The sequence below is a fragment of the Schistosoma mansoni genome, chromosome 1 (genome assembly GCF_000237925.1).
Source record: "Schistosoma mansoni strain Puerto Rico chromosome 1, complete genome".
NCBI classification, from domain to species: Eukaryota; Metazoa; Platyhelminthes; class Trematoda; order Strigeidida; family Schistosomatidae; genus Schistosoma; species Schistosoma mansoni.
The window spans coordinates 58,216,586-58,235,607 of record NC_031495.1 but is presented as its reverse complement, the minus strand read 5'-3'; the positions used below and the strand labels follow the sequence as shown (position 1 = coordinate 58,235,607).

Here is a 19,022-nt window from a genome sequence, read left to right as displayed (position 1 = left end):
TATTAATAAAGTAATTATCAAGGTGGTAAGATGCGTGACTTAAGATAGTAGAGCTGGATGGTATGAAAGGATGATTATAGGATACAGAAGGAGCGGTAGTAGATAGCGCTATAGATCACTATCCATCTTTGTTCAATAAAGTTTGTACATGAAATGAAATTTTAACAATAATATTCATAGTAAATTTAAACTTGACTATCTCTTCTCGAATTATTAATTTGGATAGTGAATTGTTGAAACTAATGAATACTTAAATTAGAAAAAAATATCCTTCATTCATATACAAACATCCTGAGTATCTTTTCAAAACCGAAAAAAGAATCTTTTCATTGTTATAATCATCATCATCTAAATGTTTTACTGAAAATTAAAATATCAATACATATGAATAGATAGACTGTCAGTTCTCTTTGGTACCTATTCACTACACATTAAAGTGAAAATAGTCAATATATTTCATAAATCAATTCCAATTCTATAACTTTCTCTGAGGTTGAGTAGGAGAAAAAAGAAATAAAGTCGCAATCTTTTCTGTTTATATTAGAAAAAGGAAAAAGAAAGGTCTAGTGAATAAGAATTCTTTATTCATTATCAATAAACTGTTCAATGATAAGCTTGTTTTATCTGAATAAAAACCCATCTATCTATCTATCTATCTATATCTATATATATATATATATATATATATATATATATATATATTCATATCAATTCTAACTAGACCGTAAATTTGTCATATTATTATATACATATTAATTCAGTCTAGAATTTAAATAGTATACACATATGTATTATTTATCTTTTCTAAGAATTATTCATTCTGTTGGTTTTATTAATGTCCACTGTTATTTCTTTGTTCAAATCATTTATACTTTGAATGTAATGTATATATATACCCTTTTAGTGAATTTGAATTATGCACAGGTTTTTACATGTGTTTGTCTATGTAAAAAAATGGTTATTCAGAAGTTATATGTATATATATGACCAATCTGTCCTAAATGTTCATTCGTGTGAATAGCCAAGAGAAATACCAACAGAAGTGTCAATAAAGATTTGCAATGGAAAATGCTCAATACTCAATAAAGTAAAACATATGATTAGCAACTAAATGAAGAAAAAAAATTCTTTTTTAAAAAAAAATAAATGAAAATACTGAATTAACATAAATACGAAGAAAAATATCTCCGATATATACACATGTATTCTTGTTATTGAATATACATAAATATAAGGTAATAGACAATAATATTTGATAACGTTGAAAGAGGTGTATAATGGATAATCTTTATTAATATCACTCATTACTTTGTAATTAAATATTTAAAACTCAATCAACTAACAGCTTTTAATGAGTCGTGTTTCTTTACAAATTAGTAAACTTCAACCTAAAGTTATCTTAGGTTTTAGATTTTCAATTTTAAGCTATTATATTAAATACCCTTGGACAATAACTCTGGGATTGATTAACCTAATAATCTACTTGGTAAAGAGACCGTCTCAGTGTCTAGAGGTTAAGCACTCGCGCGTGAGATTAATAGGTCCTGGGTTCAAATCTCATATGGAGAGATCGTGGACGCACACTGCTGAGGAGTCTCACAATTGGACGAAAGGGCTGTCCAGCGCTTCCAGGTTTTCTATGGTGGTCTAGCTTCATTTGACTCATGATCTCAACTATTAAAAGAGACTTCTGTTAGAAATAAAAATTCGAACACATAACACTGTACTAAAAAATGGTTGATTTTTAAAAGCAATATATGAGTTGATACACGTAAATATCTTAGGTTTACAGGAAATAAAATTAACTGAATATATGTTATACGAATATTCATCGATATTAGGACGAATAGTTTGACATCGTTTTACATATAACTGAATATATGGTTATAATGGAAATAAAGAGAAAAATTTAATTATGGTCATAGATTTACATTTAATTGCTTTATCGAAACTAAGGCATAATCAAGAATGTAATCAGTTTAGTTATTTATTAGATTAAGATGGGTCCATATATTACTAGAAGTTATTTCTTATGGCATATCAATATATCTGAATAAACTGATAACGAATAAACAGTAGGCAGTTATTTCATTTTAACTTAAGGCGTTATCAGTGCCAACTCAATATCCCAGCTATCTTGATGAGTATAGTGTTAATCCATTAGTGAGTTCCGAATGCGTTCACAATATTAACAACTTGAAATCTGATAACCTTTCCACGAAGAAAATATATTTATTTCTGCAATCAAACTATATTGAGTTAGTGACAACTATAAACTGTCCTTTACTTGTATAACTACTGTATCCTATCCACTAATTAAACATTATCTAGCTTTAATCAGACTATTATGGTTTCTGATATTTGTCCGAAGTTAACTTTATTAATAAAGTCTTATAGTTTCAATGCAAATGTATATTTAAATACAACTGCTGTGCTCAAGAATATGTCTTACTAATCAACCTCATTTGTTTTTTAAGCATTATTTATATTATCGCTCACATATATCTATTTTTTCAAACATTTATGCTGGAACTTACAAAATTATAAAAATCCTGGGTAGTGGGATAAGAAGACGAAGATTATTGGAACTAGGCAACATGCTTGTGTAATACATTTCAAATAATCTGATCATACAGATACTTGTTAAGGAGATTAATATGTGCGAAAATAAATAAAATCAATTGACCCAATAAAAGTAGATGATGAACATCTATCGTCCCCTATTACTAAACACATAGTTGAAATAAGTCATGAGATTGACCACCACTCAGCTTTTCTGTTTCTATACAAATTGTTCAAGGGCACATACCAAGGTTGATCGAAGCCATGACCATGCGCAGATTTAAACAAAACAATTTTCTTCCTCATCCTTAACATACCCTGGTAATATTTTTTGTTTATACAGTGTGGTAAGATTTACATTGTTTTCTCTAGTAAACTTGTTCTCTCTCACCTTCCATCTATCTACTTGACCTTTTCATTTTTCATTTACTAATGTTCTTATCAAGTACATGTGTAATCAGATTATCTGAACTGTATAGCGCCAATATGTCACATAGTTCTGATAGTCTTCTTTCAAATTTTATCAAAACGACTATAAAGCTTGTGACTTCAGACAATATCGAGGCAGTCCGCACAAGATACACACATGCCAATAAGTGACTGATCAATTTTGGTCCTAAATAACAATGGGAAGATACAAGTAAACAACATCAAGTGAATATAACTTCACCCCATCGCACAAGCAGCTGGCTATCAGGACTCAGTAGCTAAGTGGATAACGCGATGGAGTTTGAAGTGAACGGAACTGGGTTCCAGTCACAGGGTTAACATCAACTCTGAGATTCAGGTACATCCACCTGACGAGTCTCAAATAGGACGAAACTGGCGTCCTGGATTCCACTGTCAGTAACTATCCATCTTGGTTTATAAAACCACTAATTATTTAAAATAATCATGATTTCAATCGGTTAAATTTGATTTTTTTAGCAAAATCATTCACAAATTTAGATTTGTAACTTGATAGAATGTTGGCCAGTAAATGTATCTTCACAAATTTACATTATTAGAATATTGAAAAATCGACTAGTGATAAGAGTAAATGAAATAATTTCCATATTCTAAAGATTTTAATAGCACCAACAATTCGGTCCCAAAAAAATTATTGAAATAATTGATTTTATCTTTATACTTTTGAAATGGTTCAGTTTAATTTTCTTTTAAAGTAAATCTATTAGATAGTTACAATTTAACTTAGTTGTCACGCCCTAATTAAGTAACTTATTTTAATTCTCATTATAATTTTCCTTTTTTTGAATAATTGATGTAATTGAAGATAATTAGTGAATATGTTATGTGTAAGGTGATAGTAAACGTTATGAAATAACTGATAACTGTTATTCACATTACCTTTAACCATGATATACTTTATTAAACAATCCTATATTCTACTATTCTGAGAAATATTCAAAACTGTTCTTTATTTTTTTTCCTAAATAATAAACGCTAGCGTAATTTTTTATCGTTACAGACATGATTTCTTAATATACATTCTTTTACTTATCATACACCAAAGATGATTCATCCTCCATTCATCGATAATTACATATTTTGTACTAGTATACAATACATAGTATCATTGCCCCCGAATGCCCTGGTACGGCCGAGAGTGGGGAGAGTCAGCTCCCCCTCTCGAAATGCTCTCACATGGTCACGCGTATATAGCCTCTGCCAGGGAAGTCCTACTCACTGCCTTCTCGTGGCGGGGGTGTTGTTCACAAAAGTGAGAGGACGAAAAGCGAATGTCCGGCGCTTTAACTGGGTTGGTGGATGTGGAGGATCCACCTAGGGGAGTTGGAAAACCCTGATTCCAAACCAATGGTGCACATGAGCTCCAGTATCCTGAAGGAACAAATGGCGTATGAACCAGTTGTTGGTCACCGGCTACAATGGGACTGCATCTCCTTACGATGCTCCACTGCCTTGTGGATCAGATCTTTAGGTCAAAGGCTCCGGGTGTGGTCCCTTAAGAAAACCACCTGCTTCAGTTTGGGCACCTGGGTAATATCTCAGCCCTCACACAAATCAAATGAGATTTGTGCGGCGTACCAATTATTCTGTGTTTAAATAAAACCAAATAAATAAACATATTATCTATTCTGATGTGAGCTACCGAAGTGGATTCTATGTTTAGAGTATCCTTTGAAAATTTATATCTTTACATTCATTAAGTCATATTTTTTCATAGTCTATAATGACTGAATATATTCCTCGATTATCAGTATTATATACATGTATAACTTAGATAGGGAGAACAAATATAATTTATTTTCATGTCAAGGAGTGGTTACTAAGTTCGACAAGAAAACATTTATAGTGGAAACAATGTTTTTAAGTGTACAATCAACATTTGGATTATTGAAGAAAGTTCAAATTATAAAACCAATTGGGAAATGATAAGCGTCTTAAAGTTTTATGATCAGAGTATATTTTGTAGTTGGAGAATATTTCATTCATTTACACATATATTAAACATCTAGCCCAATCAACTGAAACCTTATAATGTTCAACATAAGCCCAGTTTACACTAAATAAGCTATGTACGCTGATACCATATAACTTGTCTAGTCTTTTAGTACACCTCTATTGATATAACAGATCCATAAAATGAGACTGAAATTTGCTAATGTGAACTTTTGACATTTTAATTACAAATATATATATTGCGAAATCAAAGAATATTTTTAAAAATTACGAAGCAACATAAGTTAGACGTCCACTGAAGGCCTAAAAGTATTGCACAGCAGTTTCGTCTTTGCTAGGGACTCCTCTGACCCGTGCATCCACGACCCTGTGTCTAGTATTTGGATACAGAACCTTCAGTATCGCGAGCTACCGCCAAACCATCAGACGACCGAGCTGTAATGCACTGATACCGTCCACTTCTACCAGCTTTTCAAACGTCGTCTAACTTAGATCAATTTGTGATGTCTAACAATATTTCAAAATCTTCACATCCCATACTGATAAAGAAACTTAAGTCAGCCGCAAAATACATCAGGCTGACCGCAGTCAAGTAGATGATGATACATTTGTGTGAAATGAAGCCGACTTGCGATAAGAGGAAATAAATAATAAAATAAAAAATTTATAGGCTGATTTCTGTTGTTTTTTCAAAAAGACTAAATTCCAGGAAAAATATACGTTAACGATAAATTTCAAAGGATAAAGAATTTAGTTCAGTTGACAAAATAGTAAAATTATGAAGAAGGACGGAGGCTAATCAGACAAATCTTCGACTTAAGACCTATTCACATGCAATCAACATAAAGAGAGAGGGTGTGAGGAAAGAATGACTAAGTATTTTACCAAATTACTTATATTTCTCTATTATAGCTGTTTAATCTTAAGATTTTGTGAATTGGATTCACATATTGGGTTATCGATTAATGAGTGTTAAGTTCTGATCAGTTCAATATATTCAAAATGTGACTAATAATCAGTTGTGATGCAACGGGTAGTAAAGTGGGATTATAGATAATTCTATTTTATACCGATATCGTTTTTCAAATGAAGTTTATTACATATACTGTATCAAAAAGGGTTTCAATTTAGTGTCTAATGTAGATGAAGAATATTTTGAAAACTTTAAATTGGTTAAGGATCTAAGATGCATTTTCATGACGTATGATATAATACATTAGAATAGATGTATGGTAGTATTTTTAACGATTCACTACTATTAAATTCAATTCAGTCTACTTTTTTTAAATGAATAGTGTTAAAATAGTAGGTTCCATATTCTTGTTATTGTATTATTAAACTAGGATGATTTGTTTTACACTTTCATTTTATTATACATATATAAGTAATTTGACACTGATTCCAATCAATAAAAGTTATTACATCACTTTATAGTTGATCATAGAAATTCTTTCCATATATAAAATAATGAATCGATCTATTATTCTGGGAAAACTGTAAATCCCCAGAAATAGCTGATAGTTTATCATACATGCATTATCAGAAATTACATTACCTTTTATTTTTTGTACATGAATTATGCTTGTTTTTGTATTTAAATATCTTTTTATAAAAATAAACCATAATGAATAGAATAAAGGATATTTCTTTAATACGGAAGTATAAACACATACCTATTTACACATACGAAACACTAGTACAAATATAATTTTTAAAAAAAACAATAAAATCATCTACTGTATGAGTTATCAAGTTTTCTGTTTATACTGATATCTTAATCGTAAAAACAGTCAGAATTTTTAATGAAATAAGATTGTTGCTACTGTAGGAGGATTTGTGGAGACTAGAATTTTTAAAGTTTAAATCATGAACTGATCGTAGTTAGACTTTTATTGGAAACTTGGAATCAATGAACAGGTAGTTTGTTCGAGTGTGACACTACTTAATAATGTACAACTACAACTTCACAACAGGGGATCAAACCTAGAGGATTTAGCCTTCCGTGCTAACGCTTAGCCTCCAAACCACTTAGTCGACATCCGATGTGTACATGTCTCGAACTAATTCACGAGATCGCTCAACGAGATTGCGGATGATCACTGTTAGAGACTCCCAGACTCGAACGAAAAGGGCGTCCAATGCTTCCAGGTATTCAATGTTAGTCTAGCTAAAAACACTTCATGATTTATACTAGGAAAATAAGATTTATATGAAAAGCATTATTGTAAGCAGAAAAGGGTTATGATAATTTACCAAACTTTAACACCACTACATATGTATGATTTCCAATATCATTGATTACTTAACTATTCACTAGATTTTATCATTAAAAATGTTCTTAAACGACCGAGTAGAATCGTTTCTGGTGACATCATTAGAAGTAGCTTATAATTTTTTAAATACACTATATTTAATTTACAACATTTTCAGTAGTATAACAAACAAAATGAAAAAAATAATCTTAGATCAAATATAAACAAGGCAATGAAAATTAAAGTAAGACAGCTTTGTAAAGATTTTGTTTGCTTCAAAGTTAAACTTCATCGGGAATCAATATCACAAAAGAAAATTGAACAAAGGTTTCATTTTTAATTCAGAAATCTTCAATATTATTTATCAACATGATAAGTGAACCGGTACCTGTCAAGTTTCCCATCTGACAGCTGAATTAGGATTTAATAATTTATAGCATAATTATTAAGGTGATTCTTTAGTTGATGTTAAGACATGGAAACTACTCTAGATAATTTTAGGATAGATTTAATGATACTTTCATGACAAGATCTAAAGGTAATATTTTAGTCAATTATAAGAAGGGATGAATGGTGGCTAGCAGTGGAATTCAGGATGCGTGCTTCTTCCTATTTGCGACTCGGTAGCCAGATGTACCTGAATCTCAGAATTGATGTTCACTCCCAGACGATGGACTGATATTTCCAGAGGGAACAGTCAAGATTGAGACAATTGACTGATAGTTTGTAAATCGACTGTTTACTGTATGGTTGTCGGATTTCAGTGAGATATTCTGTAATTTTGTGCTCCAATATATTCGATTGTCCCCATTCGTGTTCATGTTCACTACACCAGTACCATTCACTTCAAACATTATCGTGTTATTCACTTAGCTACTGAGTTCAGATAGGCACTAGCTTATGCATTGAGGTGGATTTTAATTCATTTTTATATTGGTTGTTTGAATCTTCACATTCATGTTTAGGACTGCAATTGATCAATCTCTCATTGACATATGTACATCCTGTGACTTCAGGCAATAACGAGACAAACTACACAGGATACATATGAGACAATATGTGACTGATCAGTTGCAGTATTAAACATGAATAAGAAGATTCAAACAACGAATACAAAAATGAATTTAACTGAATTATTTATATTCATACAAAACAAGTGTATACTCATAAAAATAAAACTGAATATCGAGATGATTTCTGCCGCAATGCAACTCATACCCATCTTATATTTAATGAGATTATTATGAGTTGGGTTTGAAAAGCACATAGATCATGGTATTCGTTCTATCAACAACTAATTTATATGAATGTGAGTAATGGAAGCAATCGAGTAACATCATTACATTGTAGACATATTTATAAGTCTCTTTAATTTATTTGATAAAACTACTTTTTCAAAATTACAACAAATCAATATTCATCAACTTTAAGTTGACAGAAAACAATTAAATTTATATTATAAGTCCATTCCAATAAAAAAACGAACACTAAAACTCATACCGTTTGGTGTATAAAAAGCAATAATATTTGAAGATGGTGATCGGCCGTGTTGATTTCTTGCAGTGATTTTCACAAAATATAGTGTACTTGGTTTTAACCGTAGTAAGCCTGCTTCTGTACTTCCACCATTCACTGATCTTTCTATCCATTTTCTTGTAGATTGTTTCATATTTGTGGTTAGATGTAGAGCCGATGCAAGTATTCTTCCATTTGGATAAGTTGGTGGATCCCATTTAATAAACATTGTGACTAGAAAGTGTGCACTAGGCTTATTATTATTATCATTGTTTTGATCATGTATGATATCATTATGCATTATATCTGAAGAAGTTTGTATAGCTGAGAAATCTAACAACTGAAGTTTTGTATGCAATTTATTGGTTAATCTTAACTTCGATAAACGAATATTTGTCGGTGCATCCTTTGGACCTTAAACATAAATCAAGAATAAAAAACTATTTAGCGAAAGAATGTTGGAAAACGTTTTCCTATTCATTTGCATCATTTTAATAGTATTGCAATAGCTATATGGTTTCATGTAACTTGGTCATTAAAAGCAAGTAGAATGTTCATTTTATCGACCATTGGGTGTATAATGCATGGAATCACTCAAAGTTCAACACTCTTGAGAACTCCGGAATAATTTAACCATTTACTACTAATGTGGAATTTTAAAAACTATTTGGTCATTTTCTGAATCTTTGTTCTGACTGCCTCCTTTTCCTTACCTGTTCACTGAATTTATACTTGCCTACTAATTTTTTTTAACTGGTTAACAATTCAGTACAATGAAATGTCCATGATGAAATCACGCAGTACAGAAAATCATTGAACTCAAGTCTATCCTATCATCTAACAACCTTTGCTTCAACAAATTTATTGAGTAAAGCTATTTCCTTCACAATATGACAAGCAAGTAATGAGCTGGCATATCTTTTTTCATTTTACTTAAATTTCAACCCAAAGCGAGTTATGTACAAACTAATAGTAATTTATTGATGACTAGGGATTAATTGATTATCACCTTTAAATTTCATATTGATAGATAGTGCTAAGAAAATGTGTGGAGAGATCTTTGTAAATTGTGAAATTTTCATAGTTTAAATCACAAAGTGATCTTAACTAGACCATCTTTGGAAACATAAAAGGGCTGAGTGGCTCTGTTGTTCGGATATCAGCCTCAATTCTCCTGTCCGAATTTGTGGATGCTGAGGACTCGCACAATCGGACGAAACGACTGAATAGTGATTCCGTGTTTTTAATGATGGACTAGCTAATATCAGTTCATTGTTCAACAAATTGTCTATCGAAGACAGCTAGTAACATTTTTTTTCAGTGATTGAGTGAATTCGAAGAGTCAAAGGTACAACTATTAGGGATGCTTGTGGAAAATAGAACATTTAATGTTAACATTTTAAGAAATCCACTCTAATTAAGTACCGGTCAACTCATTAGCACTTCATACCCTGGTTTGTACACAATAGTTAATTGTATGAATTTCTTCCACAAAAAACAAATATTCCTAACAATTCTACAGTAAAACTATTAATTATGTAAGATATTCAACATTATACCACTCAAGATTCATAATATATGCAATAAGTTTCCTAAGAACTAATGTCATTCAACCGATGCAAAATGTTCCTTATAGCACTTTGCATATTGTCAACAATCATGATACTTATAAACTTCATATCATAACATCATACCATAAATAAAGCTGTTAGATTACTCTGACAATTAACTTCAGATTGCATAATTTATTTGTTTTTCATTAGTCTTAATAAATAATTAGTCATTTCCAAATTCAATATTAATAAAGAGACGATTATGATATCAGAAACTTTTATTGTGAATACGTCATATATGGATACATATATGGATAACTATTAGTTTGATGTTTTTTTCATCTTACCGCCTAAATAATTATTCTATAAAAGACTAAAGGTCAGTCTAGGTCATATACACTGTCATAAACTATAGTAGAGAAGATATTTACTCTTATATGAATAATCACTATTTGCATAATTTTAGGACAATAAAAAACATAATTATTAACAAGTTGACACTATTTAACTGAATTATTTAGGTAGATATGTATTCCCATACTTCGGTTGATTTCCTGGGATTGTAGTTAAGATCATGGTAAGTTTTGAATAAGATGAATATATTTCTTAACATTCCAGTAGGGAGTTTCACTGAATTCTATACATTATTTATTCAGAGATTAATAATTTACTACAAATAGGATATAAGCCTAATAAATTAACATATGAATGGTACTTCCGTAGTTTTGAAACTGCTTAATCCACATAAAAAACATCTTAGTTTCTAGGATTCACAAGGTATATTTATTTCAGCAAATGATGTTATTATGTTCTTGTATAAATTATTCACATAAGAATTTGTCAGTTAGTTTTAATATCCAACTGAATTTAACCCATTTGAATTATCCAGACATTTTCGAGTTTCAATGTTTCTTATAGCATTTAAACATGACATTAAAAAATTGGCGTAAAATAGTTCTTGTACAAAATGTTGTATGATATCGATGATTTTCTTCTAAACTGCTTTCAGAAAAAAAAACAATTACTCATCAGAATCCAATGGAAAAATGACGTCATAACGAGAATTCTCCCTACTAATTTATAGATAAATAACGAAAATCTATGAATTAACTATAAACATCTTAAATTATTATTAGGGTTCTACAAGCTAGAACTGTTTTAATCAAATATTACATTTTAAATAATACTGGATTGATGATTTATGTTATAACTAGAGCTTTAGATTCTTGTTATGCCGCGTACTACTAGACTACTTAACGATCGAACCCGCAACGTTGCAAAATAGAGAAGACAAAAGATAAATGTGAAATTCTATTGAAAGCAAGAATATAACATTTTCTTTTAATTATATTACTTGAGATTTATGCACGTCTATTGTGTACAAGGTATTATTTTCTTTATTGATAATTGTTATAAATAAAAATAATATATTTGTAATATCCCAATGATATATTGTGGTGTGGTCTACTTATATCCATATAACTAATATATGGTGATGGTCAGACATAGTATGTATTTTGGCAGAAGATCGATAAGGAAAGAACGGGAATGAAGCGAAATCGGTACGAAAATGCATGAACAATGAAATCAGGGAAGACGGACTGATATTTGCATAAGGAACAGTTAAGATTGAGACAATGGGTTGTTATTTTGCAAATTAACTGTTGACTGTATGGTTATCAGAATTTAGTGAATCTGCAAATCGTGCCTAATTACATTCGATTGTCCCCAACCAGGTTCCATTCACCACAATATTACAAATATATTAACATTATCAATATTATATTATTTAAAGATCACCAACATCTTGAAACACTATGTATAATGGATCTATATGAATAAGTAGGATAAAATTGTTTGTTAACTATTCACTTCAAATGATGATAATACTATTTGACCTTCTAATTTTAATAGAATTTTAAAGATATCTGAAATATTATCCAACTTAATAATGACTAATGTCAGTTTTAATAGCATATCAACTAAATGTTTTAGCTACTTTTCCCAATCTGACCTCAAAATACACAATTTACTACTAAACTTTATAAGTCGTGGGAAGGTTTGAAAGGAATCTAAGGAAATTTATTTTAAATGTATTTGTCCTTCAAGTATATGATTGCTTTCTCATTTGTACAACTGGATTTATGTATTACAAAATCACTGGACTATCAAACAAACAAAATGATTGCTATTCAATCTTCTGTACTTCTAATGTGAAACAATTTACCTAAAAAGTGTAATTTAAATAGCTGATTGTTGAATTTGTTCATTTCTCAATTCTAACTAATCTAGATAATTATCAGTACAGGGTTGTGAAGATTGTTGGGTTTTGATTGAGATCACGAATCGACCAATGTTAGGCCGTCATTATAAACCTGATGTTTTAGTGAGGAGCCGTGACCAGTGAAGTTAATCTATGTCAGGTGTGAAGAAGTTAACCACCAAAATCAATGGAAGATGGTTGCTCAATATTGTGGATTGTTTGAAGTTAGACATCAACACAATTAGATGCCGGCTCAGTGGTTTGAAGGTTAAGCGTTTGCGTGCAGGACCGTGGATGCCCACCACTGAAGAGTCCCATACTAGGAAGAGACGTGCGTTCACGGCTTCCAAGTTTTCAATGGTAGTCTAACATCGACCGATTCATGATCTCAATAATAATCCAGATAAATATGAAAGCAGTAATAAACGCCAAATACGAGTTTACGGATGAAAAAGTACGGTTTTATATTTGAAGATAATTTTGACTCAAAAATTAATCATTTTCGTTAAAACAAAATGAAACTAAGTTAACAGTAATTTTGAATAATGAAAATTAACTCATGATCAATTCGTTTTACTTCCAGAATTAATGAATTCTACAGAAGCCATATATATACATACATCATATATAGTTTTGGCGTTTTAGGTATGAACGTATGAGCGTAACATTACTTAGATCCTCAGAAGCTAGACAGCTACTAGTTTTTCCCTCACGACATCAGGAGCTTTAAGCATTATGTCGTTAGCTATCTTAATGGTAATAACGTGAGGCAGAACACCGAGAATCAAGTCATTTCACCATGAGTTTTTCATAGATGCACTTGTTTTTAGTAAAGTTTTCATACTCCAGTATACCTAAATGATTCACTTTATCAATAGTGGAGTAAAGCTAATGTGTAAAATGATAAGAATTCATGCTTGTTATTCATTCAAAATAATGTATCATGATCAGAAGTATTCAAGTGAACATCGACTGAATGGCTAAGTAGTGTAATATGCTCACCGCATTATTTGAAGTCCCTAGGTTTTATCCATTGTAAAATTCTAATTGCACATTTCTGATAAATCCCAAACGTAATTCAGTTAGTAAAGATCGTTGATATTAATGGCTGAATATAGAGATGTTTTTGAGAAACTAATCTAAGCTTGTAATTGGATAAAACCAGTTCTTATCAATACTAATCAAATGTAGACATGATGATTTACCATTCACAGTGATACACTTACTGAAATGATTATTTAATTCAGAGGAAAATAGACTTAAATCACTTGTTGTCTAAGAATAGTTAATCGACACAGTCCTTTCAACATTATAAATCTGGTTGTTGTCTTAGTTAATATTTTTCAATAGTTATGTTTGAACTATTTAACAAGGGATCCGTTAGCAGGAGAAACAATTTGAGGAACATAATCTTTATGTCTGAGGTTAAATTACCTAAGTATAAGCGTTAGTGAACTCGGGAGTTCACTTTATCTGAATAATCGTTAAACCTGACAAATAAATTATTGGTTCCCTTTTCTGTCACACTGTGCATTTGAGTATTTTGTCCAAAATTGTTTTGAAAATACTGAAATGAATAAGACATTGTATAGTAAACTGGTTTAATACATTCATCGTTAGCTTACTTTTACCAAAAGTCTCAAATCCTTGAACCATACTCCAAAAATATGTTTTCACTGTTCTACCATTATCGTTTGAATCATTTTCTTGAAATATCACCTCATTATGCAACACTCGAACACCGAATTCATACTGCGTAGCAGGTTCCAAATCACGAAGTATAATATCAAAATGTTCGTCATGAATTTGGTTTGATGTTAAGGTCATATTGATTAATTTTAATTCGTGTTTCTTTTCTTCAGCATTTTTTGTTGTGAATTGTTCAGTGATATAATCTGTTATTTCCATTTCATTTTCCTGTCCTTCTTCTTCTTGGTCTGTGTTAGACTTCACTGAATAATACTTAACTTGGAATCCACTGATAGACATTTTAATAGATTGTGGAACATTTGGCATATCCCATCCGACACGTGCCCATGTAGAGCCAAGTTGCCGAACTACTAAATTTACAGGGATAAGTAAACCTTGACTGGTCGGTTTTGTTGCTTGAAAGAAAAAAAGTTGGAATTTCCAGAAAATATTATAATTAAGGGAAACATTTGAGTGTATACTGTTTCATACTATGGAATAAAATTCTGTATTTTGGTAGATAAGACATTTGACTTTATTTTTAAAATCACACGAAGATACAATGAATCCATACTGATAACATTGTATAAGTCACCTAAATAAAAACCTTCGTAAAAGAACTCTTCTGGTTATATTCGATCGAGTTTCGCTGTAGCATTACAAAGTTCACAGATTCAAGGCAATGTTTATCAATACAATCATTTGAAGTGTTCCAGGAGGCAAACGCAAATGTCTCGTTCTTCGATTTATGTACAAATTAATGATAAACATCAGTCTATACGTTCAAATGATTTCTGAGATATAAGTAACTGCAGTAAAAACAGATATCATTTGGCCCTTTAACTTTGTTCTGTATTCAGAGCGAGTTGAATGGTGTGCTTGATACTATCTTGGTGATTTATCAGTAACTTCTATTTACCTCCATTCGTTTATCTTCTTCTTCAATGGATATGATCTCAATCTTCCCATTACCAACACATTTTTAGCTACTTTAAGTATAGTTAGTCTAATTACTCTTTTATCGTAGTTAAAAATTAATGTTTGATCTCCTCCTACTTTCGTATGTAATGCTTTTACTCAGTTGACTTTTGCTGTCTTGAATTAATGTCATGATTTCTAGCAATGTTTATTTTTCTAATGTGATGATTTATTATCTTTATCAGTTCGTACTAGACAACTGTAACTATCTTTAACCTTTACATAAGAATATGTATAATTAAAACTCACTAAATAAACCTGCTACTAAGTTGTTTTAAATAAATTAGGTATATTACTCTACTGTCATTCAATAAAGGTAATTATCACATATTACTGAGGCGATAGTGACCTGTTCTTTTTTAAATCCAGTTTAGCACTAACTGTGACATCTGAAACCCATAAGTTCACTAAATCAACCTTTCAAACAGACTGTACCTAAATGAGGGGATTTCGATAACCATTACATCATATATTACATTGAATGTCACTCAGATCTACCTGATGAAGAGTCTTGTGTCATTACAACAGTGTATGCAGCGGGACCATCTCCACCTTCTGTAACAGATATGACTCGAATGTAATAAATCGTTCCAGGTCCTGTGAAAAAAAGATAGGGAGAAATAATGAATTCAAAATTGCATTACAATTTTATTAATGCCTTTCAACTAATAACCAACAAGAAGTTAGTTTTAAATAAACTGTTTAATTTATTTGAATTAAATGACTTGAATAAACTTATAGCAAATTAAATGCATTCTTTTCCGAGATATATTGAATATGATACACATCCCCTTTAATTTATATTTATTATTATGAGCTTTATTCAATATCACATTCTTCGTACAATATAGAATTCTCAGTAGGAAGTATTTCAACAAGTTTCTTCTTATTTCTTGAGTGATCCTGACGATTAACATTTGACGGTCGTCAGTTAAATGTTAACACTTCAGAAATTGACATCTAAATAATTTACAATCTTTCAGATGCATACTATCAGCGACCATAATGTCTCTGACTTGGCTTTTTTGTAACTTGTACAGCGGAAGGTTGTTAACCTTTCATAAACTCATCTTAATAGGTTGTGTGATTAATAAATATAATAAAGTTTTGAAACACACAAGAAAACAATAAACTTGTCAAAATATCTAAATGGCAAGAACAGGTAGCCCAGATACTCAAGCAGGCCGCCAATAATGAAAACATTATTTATATTGTACACAAAATATTGCATTTCTATTTTTAAACGTAGATTAATATTGTATGTTGTTAACTAGTTTTTTGACAAGTATAACGGTGTTTTCATAGATTTAAAATAATTCTTGTTTAGATGATTAAAAATTGTGGTGGATAGTGTTTTATTATTTACGTACTTTAACTCAATTGTTGAAATTTTGGTATCAGTGGATATAAGGATGTTTAAAAAAAGGAATTATATCTCTGAAGGACAATTTGAATACAGTATTTTTATATACTACTATTAGATTTATAAGTTTTCAGTGAAAAGAAAAGCAAGAGATGTATGTTATATACAAGACGTTTGCTAAATTCTGATTGGAAGACAGAGTAATAATGAATTCATCTTTGTTAATTGTCAATTTTGAAGGGAACTACAAAATAAGCATTAAATTGAATGTGAGTAAATTATAATATGTAGATATTATAAAAGTTTTTTCAATGTGGATAATTAATGTATTATATTTGTTTACTGAATCGAAGAAAACTTATTTGTAGTTTATATTCGTCACAGACTAATTTCATGTAGAGTATGACTGAAAATTAAACGCAGTTATTTCGTCCTGGTTTGAGACTCACATATAACGGGTACCAATTACTGTAACAAAAGTAAAATCCCAGAACGTTCAAGTTTTGCTTAGCCATTAGAACCACTTGATTGTCATCTAGTTGAATTATGTCAATTCCTATCAATTTACAATTTAATATGATGGTCGTCCAATGGTACTGATGACTTGAATTTCGACGTCTGAACACTGTAAGAAATATGACTTAAAAATTAAGCTTATCTCCATAAAACCCCTTCAACCATGACGTTAAATCATCCTTAATGATATGATATAATTTCGTTTGCACAATCATAAGACTCAGAAATTACAGTTTGTATTCCAACCATTTGCCTTTCTGTGTTAAAAAGAAGTATCTGTTAACCAGACGAAGTTACTACTGATTTTTATTGTCAATTAATTCAGTCGTTTATCATTTGTTTATAAATTTACGAGTATTCAGTAAGTAGACTAATTCAAACTAAGTACGTTTTGTATAAAATGATAAGTCTCAATTTGGAGACAACTAAATTGTGATTCACATTTCCAGTTACTTTATCATCTGTTCTGCTCATCTGGATCTTTAGGAGCCGATTTCATGAGAAAATGACCAGTTCAGTCAGTTCTGTTATCACAAAAATCTGATAAAACTAGTTGTTTTGACACTATGCTAACAAACAATTTGATTAAACTTTGTCGACGATACTAATCTTTGATCATAACCTGGCATCTAGTATGCTGATTTTATTAATTCAGCTCAACTGGATGACTGTGAGATATTTTGTTTTATCAGAAGTAACGTCGAACATCATATTTAACACTAAAAATTGCACTGAAATCAATGGCGGATTTCAAATAAAAGTCTCGATCGAGATTTCAATAAATTTAGTTGACCTTACTTATTTTATCAACCTCATCAGACAGGAGAATAAAATCTTCGAAGTTTTGTTTATTGACTTTCTATAGTTCAACAAATAAACTTAAAGATGGGTAATCATGATAGATGATTATATGCTACCGTCAGGATGCTATAAACTTGAAATTTAATAAACAGTTTATAAAATCTGGAGAAAAATGATAGTTTTTGAGGGATCTGAATCCACTTAATTCAGTATCATTGTCATAGGTCTAATCACTGAGTGATTCGAGATGTTACTGTTGTCTTGAAATTCGGTTACTGACCTATCAGTGAGTAGCAAACAGTCACATAATTAGCACCAATTCAAATCTAGCAATCAAGTTTATTTGAATCAACTATTGTTTTGATGGTAGATGGTTTTCAATTCATAACTACTTTCAATTGGTTCTAACCAAATGATATCAACACATAGTGCACTTGATATCTATTCATATGCATCATTGGTCAAAATACAACCTGATAAATAGAATTCAGTCAGCAATTAGAACTAGACAAGAATTATATTGCTTAATACTTTAATAAATCATTGTTAAAATCTATTTTAAAATGTTTTTCAGTTTACTTCTGTATCTTATTTAACTAATTAACAACAGTATAAATTTACAACTAAAAAAATATAAATATATAAGAACTTTCACCTAAATTAGAGCGAATAGTTTCACAGTATTTGTGCGCCGAGTTGATGTAAGACATTAAATAGGAATAATGTATTTGAAAGCGTGAGTCAATTGAAGCTAGACCACCATGGAAAACCTAGAAGCACTGGATGGCCTTTTCGTCCTATTGTGGGACTCCTCAGCAGTGCGCGTCCACGATCCCGCACTCGCGATACTCGAATTGAGGATCTACCAGTCTCAAACCATATCCCTTAACCACAAAACCCCTTCTGATAATTAATAATGTATTTGTAACATCATAGAGGAACTTATATTGAATAACATAAAGCTTTACAGGCGAAATATGCTGAATGAATTCATCCCTATGAAAATGCGATTCCTACTGATACATATGCTCTTCACATTCTGTCAAATATAAAACACTGTATAAACCAGTGTTATGATATCTCTCATTCCAATCTAGTTACGCTTAATG

At 30.7% G+C, this 19,022-nt stretch overlaps 1 protein-coding gene across 1 annotated transcript in view; it reads right to left on the bottom strand.

Annotated features, from left to right (window-relative positions):
* Positions 1-19,022, bottom strand: part of Smp_157620 (hypothetical protein) — a gene marked incomplete at both ends in the record, with an annotated part of 52,943 nt that overhangs the window by 24,258 nt on the left and 9,663 nt on the right. The window contains 3 exons of the mRNA XM_018795005.1: positions 8,736-9,164; positions 14,192-14,671; positions 15,732-15,830. Of these exons, the coding sequence (XP_018649361.1) occupies positions 8,736-9,164; positions 14,192-14,671; positions 15,732-15,830 (1,008 nt within the window). The remainder of the gene's footprint in view (positions 1-8,735; positions 9,165-14,191; positions 14,672-15,731; positions 15,831-19,022) is intronic.